Source organism: Mirounga angustirostris, unplaced genomic scaffold, assembly GCF_029215605.1.
Source record: "Mirounga angustirostris isolate CCGP_5_RB_7025 unplaced genomic scaffold, mMirAng1.0.hap1 SCAF_13, whole genome shotgun sequence".
Lineage (NCBI taxonomy): Eukaryota > Metazoa > Chordata > Mammalia > Carnivora > Phocidae > Mirounga > Mirounga angustirostris.
The window spans coordinates 7,031,611-7,039,459 of NW_026991721.1; the positions used below are offsets into that span (position 1 = coordinate 7,031,611).

Genomic DNA, 7,849 nt, shown 5'->3' on the forward strand with positions numbered 1-7,849 from the left:
AAGAAAAGCTGTGGGAAGAAGGCAGCAGTATGGCCGTCTGGCTGTGCTGCTCTGATGGGAATAGGGCACCCAGAACGGAGGGCTAGTGTGTCCCCTCCTTGTTGCTTTGGTCAGGTCTTTAGAGATCGTATAATTTTGGCTTTAACATTTAAAGAGATAGGTCAGAACTGGGATGATTTCAGAAAAGGGACAATTTAATAGAGGTAGGAAAACTAGGATCTGTGAGGAAAGCCTGTAGGATTTGGGACATGGAAGACTGGCGGGCAGCCTCAGCACTGTTGTCAGGGGTGCCTGGTGAGTTGTCAGGGGTGCCTGGGTGGCTCAGTTGGTTAAGCGACTGCCTTCGGCTCAGGTCATGATCCTGGAGTCCTGGGATCGAGTCCCGCATCGGGCTCCCTGCTCGGCAGGGAGTCTGCTTCTCCCTCTGACCCTTCCCCCTTTCATGTGCTCTCTCTCATTCTCTCTCTCAAATAAATAAATAAAATCTTTAAAAAAAAAAAAAGAAAGTGAGTTGTCAGGGGCGCCTGGGTGGCTCAGCCAGTTAAGAGCTTGACTCTTGATTTGGGCTCAGGTCATGATCCCAGAGTCCTGGGATCGAGCCCCGTGTCCAGCTCCACACTCAGCAGGGAGTCTGCTTAAGACTCTCCTCTCCCTCTGCCCCTCCCCTCGCTTGTGTGGCTGCCCTGGGCGCTGAGTCCTGGACCGCAGTGCCCCCCAGAAAGCTGCACCACATTGGCTTGTGGTGGCCTATTGCCTTTTAGGCCACAGGAGGATTTTGGCCTGAGCTGGACTCCTCACCAGCCCAGGTCTGTCTGTGTCCATGGCCCATGGCCTTTCCAGGTAAATCCGTCCTTTTCAAGTCCTACTTCCCGATCTGGCTCAGGCTGCCCATCTCTCACCTGGACCACTTGGCCTCTCTCTGCCGGTAGCTCTCCCATCTTTGACCCACCCTCCATGTCTCAGTCATTCTAGAACCCCCACGAATGACCTTTCCCATCCTGACGGAGACCCTCAGAGCTAAGCAGCCCTCCTGCTCCCCAGGCCTCCCCATGCGCTCTGGAGGGACCACCTGCTTCCCCCCGCCACACCGTGCTCCTTCCCTCCGTCGGCCCCTGCACCTGGACTGTCCTTTCCTCTCTGCCGGCCGTCCTTCAAGCTGCAGCTCGAAGCGCACCCCCGCCAGGAGTCTCCCCAGGCTCTGCGGGGCCACGGCACTTTGCACGCGCCTGGGTGACAGCCTTTAATCATGCTGGGCTGTCACTGTCTGCAAGGTCCTGCCCAGCGGGGACGCCATGTCTGCCACCTCAGCACGCAGGAGGCTTGCGGAAGAGATGCTGTGAAATGATCAGATGAACAAATGACTCTTCCAAGTTCTGGCTCCTTTCGGTTTCTCTGGACTGTCCCTAGCCTGGGCCCCCTCCTTCCTAACACCACCGTGCAGCCGCGACCCGAGAGCGGAGTCCTAGTGCCACAGGATGTCCCAGGGCGGTACTCGGGATCTGACTGTCAGCGGGTAAGGAGTCCCCATTCCCTGGGAGCCCTTGCTGCTGGAATTCTGGAAGAGGGGAGTCCTGCTGGTCATCTGCCCAGACAGCTGCGCTGAGGCAAGCCTCGGCAGCCAATTTAAAGAATCTGAGTTGAAAGCGTTCGCCCTCCTCCCAGGAAATTAACACCCTGACCTCTTTTCTGATTAAAAACTTTATTTCCAGAAGCAGAACTGTTTCAAACACAGAAGTCGAGGGATCGGCCTGTGTGTAAAGCCCCAATTCCAGCTTCCCGAGTCCCAGCCTCCCTAGAGGGTCGGAAACTCGCGCTAGCTCGCACCCCATCTTTAGCCCCCTCTTCTCAGGGCTTGGACAACTTTCTCTCAGAGCTTAGACTGGGTCTCCCAGCTTGTCTCCCTTCTCCACCTTTCACAAGAGCTCCATTTCCACGGGAAAGAGGCCAGCCTCCCGTCTGCCTTCCTCGAGGGGGCGTTTCCATAGGAAACAGGAGAGGAGAGGCTCGGGCGAGCGAGCGGCGAGCGGGAGCAGCGAGCGGCCCTTCACAGGCAGCAGAGCCTCTCCACCTCCTCTTCACAGGCGTAGAATTTCTCGAAAAGCTCAGGGGAGGTGCTGTTGCACTCCAGCCACCTCCTCAGCGTGCCCAGAGCCCGGAGGGCGTCGGCTTTGGTGGGCAGGGGCTGCAGGCCGTCCTCTTGGCCCCCCTGCCCGGCCTCGGCGCCCGTCTCCTCTTTGCACGCTCCGGACGCGGGCTCCTCGCCCTCCAGGTCCACAAAGCGGGCAAACTCCTGGAGGCTCAGCCCGCCGGGGACGGGCGGCATCTGGGAGGCTTCGTCCGGGCACAGGGGCATCTTGCAGGGAGCCAGCCCTTCCTGGACGAAGCTGCTGACGATGAGCTGCGGGGGCACCTTGGCCCAGGCCGCCGCCGCCATGTGCAGAGCATCGAGCACCGTGATGCCGGCCCCCGCCTCGGCCAGCGAGATGCCGGCCCTCTTGCTCTGGACGGCGGCCAGCTTGCCCAGCAGACGGTGCCGGTAGTGGGTCTTAAAGGCCCGCACCACGGAGCCGGGCAGGGCCGGCGTGCCGCCCGCGGCGGCGGCGGCGGCGGCCGACAGGGGCAGGAGCCTCACGTGGCAGAGGCCGGGCAGGCTGGCCAGCTCCTCGAGCACGCGGGCAGCCAGCAGCAGGGTGACCCGCCGGCCCTGCTGGCCCATGTCCCGGTCAAACTGCGCCAGCCACTCGCACCAGGGGGTGCCCAGGTCAGGGTGGTAGGAGGCCGGCAGAGCCTCACTGCTGACTCCGGAGAAGCACGTGGGCGCGGCCCGGAGCCCGCTGACCAGCACCGGCCGCTTCTCGGTGCCTCTGCTGTTGGCGCAGAGCAGCACCCGCACGCGGTCGCAGGCGCGCCCCCTGCCGGGCACGGCCCGGTACAGCAGAGGCACCTCGGCGCAGCCGAAAACGTCCTCGGGGGAGAAGTCTTGAAGAGAAAGAGGGGGCTGCGCCCGGGACGTGGGGCCCGGGGGCGGTGGCTCAGGGCGGAAGGCGGCCGCCGCTACCGGGCGGGCCCCGAAGCCTACATTGTTCCGGCGCTTCCAGCGGACCAGCCAGCCGATGCTGGGTACAAAATCCTGGCCCAGGATGCCGGCCAGTTCCTTGGCTTTGTGGAGCAGCATGGGCCCCGTGACGTCCCAGGCCTTGGCCCGGGCAATGTGGTACCAGCAGAGCAGGGCCTCGTCGAGCCCGCTGTACTTGGACTCCCGCTTGCGCTTGCGCTCCCGGTTGGCGGTGCCGCTGCACCAGTCGGCCAGCAGCTTCTCCTTATTCTTGCAGATGCGCGAGATCTGGGGCTGGGAGACTTGGAAGCGCCGGGCCACCTCCGACTGGGACATCTTGGACTCATCCAGGAGTTCCAGCACCTGGATCTTCTCGGCCAGGGACAGGGCGTGAAGTCTCTTCTTGCTGCTCAGCTCCATGGCTTCTCCACGGCACCTGTGGGGGTAGGAAACAGTGAGCGGTGTCCAGATGGCCGAGGCCGGGGGGGACGGGCAAGGATCACAGAAACGAGAAGGTATGAGGACAGGGAAAGAGGCTGGTGTGTGGGAGAGACCAGGGGAGACTGGGCCAGCTGGGAGAGAGTGAGAGGGTGCACTGGGGAGGGTGTTCAGAGGGCTGGGCTGGAAGGAAGGGAAGAGCTAGGCGGAGGGAGCAGTGGGCTGGGCACGGACCAGGAGGAATGCCAGAGCAGAGCTGGGGAGGGGGTGGCTCACTGGTCAGAGGGAGAAGGAGTCTGGCCTGGGGTTGCGGGGGGAGAAGGATGAATAAAGCCAAGGGGACAGCTGCAGAGACAACAAAGGAGTATGGATGGGGGAGGACAGGGGACTGGGACTGAGTGGGGCAGGTGTAGGAGATAATCAGGGTGGGGGGGGCGGTAGTCCCTGGGAGGGGGAGAGGGATGATGGCCTGGGCTGGACTTAAATGATATTGGGGGCGGGGTGGCGAGTGGATGAGCTGAGTTGAGGTGACAAGTATACAGACGACAAAGAGGGACAGATGCGGGCAGAAGGAGCGAGGCTAATTTGGTGCTGGGTCCCGAGGAGTTAAGACTGGGCGGGGGTCCGGCCTGGAGAGGGAGAGGGAGTGGGAGCACGGGGCCGAGATGGCAGGTGCACAGGCGACAAACAGCAAGAGGGGTGAGGAGGCCGCGGGCAGCAAGAGGGACGGGGTGTCCCCAGAGGGGAGGGAGGTGGCCTGGGAGGGGTACTAGAGCGCGGGCACGAGCGCCTAGGGCCGAGGCAGGCCGGGAGCCGGGCTCCGCAACCTGGCCGGCCTCTCCCCACCTCGACGCGGGGTCCGTCGGCGGGGTGTACCCAGGCGCCCGCCCGCCCGGCCTCCCCGCCTTCCGGCCTCCCGCTCCGCACCCACCTCAGGCGCTCGTCCCGCGGCTCCCGCCCCTGCCCCGGCTCGGCTCGGCTCGGAGCCCCTGTCCGGGCGGCGACGGGAGAGCAGAGGAGGGACGGGCGCCACGACCCGGCGGGCGGAGTGGGCCGAGGGGCTCCGCGGGGGGCGGGGGGCGGGGGGCGCGCGCGCGCACAGCAGGGGCCCGTGCGCGCCGCCCGCGCCGGGCTCTCTCCCGGCTGGGAAGACCGCGGTGCGGCCGCTCGGCTCCCACCCGCCGCAGCCCCGCCCAGGCCCCATCAGATTGGCCCTCAATGACGTCCCGTCCCGCCCCCAGCCAAGTCTCATTGGACGTCGCAGAAGTGGTGGGGCCCTCCTGGGGGCGGTGCTTCCAGAGAGACGGGCGGTGAGGCGGAGCCAAGACCCCGCGGGAGTCCCGGAGGCGCCGCCAGCAGCTGGGGCCTGAGGAGCCTCGGGGCAGCGCGGGGGCCGGAGAGCAGCCCCGGCTTCTTAAGGCCTTCTTGGCCGTGACCTAGGCAGTCGCAGCTTTCTCATCTTCCAAACAGGGCTAATACCGCTCACGGAGTGGTTGTGAGGAAAATGGACGAAACCTTTAAGCCACACGAAAGCTGTTACCATGGACAGCGCTGGCCTCAGGTTGATCTGTCCAGCTAGGGATAAGGGACAACTACCTACCTGCCTGGCGCCAGGTTTTTTGTTGTTTTGTTTTGTTTGTTTTAAGTAGGCTCCATGCCCAGTGTGGGGCTCCAGCTCACGACCTCAAGATCAAGAGTTGCATGCTCTACTGACTGAGCCAGCCAGGTGCCCCATGGCCCGTTCTGATTTAGGGCGAATAAGGACTAATTTTTATTAGTTTTGGTAACTGGTGGCTAGATTCAAGTTTCTTTTTCTTTTTTTAAAGATTTTATTTATTTGACACAGAGACAGAGATAGTGAGAGAGAAAGCATAAGCAGGGGGAGTGGCAGGCAGGCAGAGGGAGAGGGAGAAGCAGGCCCTCCGCTGAGCAAGGAGCCCGACGCCAGGCTCGATCCCAGGACCCTGGGATCATAGCCTGAGCTGAAGGCAGCTGCTCAACCGACTGAGCCACCCAGGCGCCCCTCTTTTTTTTTTTTTTTTTTTTTTTTAAGAGAGGGAGAGAGAGACAGGGTTGGCTGAGAGAGAATCTTAAGCAGGCTCCATGGCCAGTGCAGAGCCGACTTCAGGCTCCACGTGGGGCTGGATCTCACAACCCTGAGATCATGACCTGAGCCTAAATTAAGTCTGATGCTTAACCAACTCAGCCACCCAGGCACCCCACAATTCAAGTTTCTAAACTCAAGATCTAATACCAGTCCCTTCCTTAGCAACCTTTAGTCCTGCCTCTTCTTAGCAATTGAATGTAGGTATCTTTTTTTTTTTTAAGATTTTATTTATTTGACAGAGAAACATAGCGAGAGAGGGAACACAAGCAGGAAGAATGGGAGAGGGAGAAGCAGGCCTCCCGCGGAGCAGGGAGCCCGATGCGGGGCTTGACCCCAGGACCCTGGGATCATGACCTGAGCCGAAGGCAGACGCTTAACACCTGAACCACCCAGGTGCCCCTGAATGTAGGTATCTTAACCTGCGGTCGAGTGCTCCCCATCCTGAACTTCAGCCTGCTTTTCCTCCTCCACTCCCAGCTCTGATGGGAAGCCCAGGGCCACAGATGAATCCCCATCTCTCTGCCTTTCTCACAGGCTTCCCTCCCCAGCCCAATCTATGGCTGGTCCTTCTTCCATCCTTCTATGTCCCATCCTAAACCCCAACTCCTGCAACCCCTTTCCAAAGTTCTTCTCACTTATGCCTGCTACGGCATCTTTTATTTTTTTACATTTCTTTTTCTTCTGACTCCTAGACTACTCAGACACCAAGGATCATTGCTTTACTCCCTCTGCTTCTGGCCTACTTCCATGTAAAAGCCTGAGGACAGGGGATATGCTCTGTTACTAATAAAATTCCCAGCTCAGAGCACCCTGCTTATTTATTGAATGCAATCGCCAGGCCACCGTCTTTCAGTGGGTAACAGTGGCTTTCAGGCTGTTTCAAAAAACCCTAAGGATTCCTCGGGGGGGGGGGGGGCGGTTCATAATTGAAATCTTGAAAAGTTTAAGAACTACAAAACACATTCTTTTTTTTTTATTTTTATTTTTTTAATTTTTATTTTTTTTAAGATTTATTTATTTGAGAGAGCGAGAATGAGAGAGAGTACATGAGAGGGGGGAGGGTCAGAGGGAGGAGCAGACTCCCTGCCGAGCAGGGAGCCTGATGAGGGACTCGATCCAGGGACTCCAGGATCATGACCTGAGCCGAAGGCAGTCGCTTAACCAACTGAGCCACCCAGGCACCCACAAAACACACTTTCAAGCGAGATAAAGAAGATCCATTACGGAGGCCGTCAACAATAAAATGTTGGCTCCAAGGAAAGGAGTCATTTTTTGTGCACATAGACATTCCCTGAGGAAGGTGGCCGTGCGGGTGTTTATGCACATGGCAGGTAAGGGAAGGAATGCCAGGCAAGCAAGGTCGAGGGGCCTCTGTGCTCCTCATGAACAAAGCTTTCACATGTCCCACCGTGATGTTCTTTTCTTCTGTCATTCTTTGGTATTTATATAACTAACCTTCTGAAATCCCAAATCAACCGTTAGAAAACTGTCACCACTTGCATATACAAGTCTAGCAGAATTACCTTCAAACCAACCAAAATATAGAAACAGGATGCTAAAGTTGATTTTAACTCAAGTTTTGTATTAATCAAAACAACTTCTCTTTTAGGAGCGCCTGGGTGGCTCAGTCAGTTAAGCGTCTGCCTTCAGCTCAGGTCATGATCCCGGGGTCCTGGGATCGAGCCCCGCATCGGGCTCTCTGCTCCGTGGGAAGCCTGCTTCTCCCTCTCCCACTCCCCCTGCTTGTGTTCCCCCTCTCTCTGTGTCTCTGTCAAATAAATAAATCTTTAAAACAAAACAAAAACAACTTCTCTTTTGTAACAAGGAATTGTTAGAACATGAACTTACATGAAGAAATCAGAATAGGGATGCCTGGGTGGCTCAGTCGGTTGAGCCTCAGACTCTTGATTTCGGCTCAGGTCATGATCTCAGGGTCATAGGATCAAGCCCCAAGTCCGGCTCTGTGCTAAGTGTGGAGTCTGCTTGAGATTCTTTCCCCTTCCCTCTCCTCCAACCCCCACTCATGCTCTCTCAAATAAAAAAATCTTAAAAACAGGAAAAGAAATCAGAACAAAGGTCTCAATTTTATCTCTGCTTTACATATTGGACTTCAGCAAAAATTTTCGTTTGGGATTAGAAGTTGTATTTCAAAACACTTAAAAACCACTGCCCTGAGGAAGAGAGTTTTAGGATGAAATGACTTTCTCAACCAGGAAAGGGAGTCAGGAGATAAACCACCCAGCAGGGAG

General features: G+C 58.1%; 1 protein-coding gene across 1 annotated transcript; it reads right to left on the minus strand.

Moving 5' to 3' along the window:
- Positions 1 to 1,110: 1,110 nt before the first annotated feature.
- TIGD3 (tigger transposable element derived 3) lies at positions 1,111 to 4,966 on the minus strand. Its single transcript, XM_045892549.2, has 2 exons — positions 4,425 to 4,966; positions 1,111 to 3,491 (listed from the first exon to the last, which is right to left on the minus strand). The coding sequence occupies exon 2, from the start codon at positions 3,473 to 3,475 to the stop codon at positions 2,045 to 2,047; it is 1,431 nt and encodes a 476-aa protein (XP_045748505.1). The 5' UTR covers positions 3,476 to 3,491; positions 4,425 to 4,966; the 3' UTR covers positions 1,111 to 2,044.
- Positions 4,967 to 7,849: the final 2,883 nt, after the last annotated feature.

Bases quoted from the DNA above. Each gene is read 5' to 3' on its own strand.
- TIGD3 (XM_045892549.2), bottom strand. From the start codon at position 3,475: ATGGAGCTGAGCAGCAAGAAGAGACTTCACGCCCTGTCCCTGGCCGAG.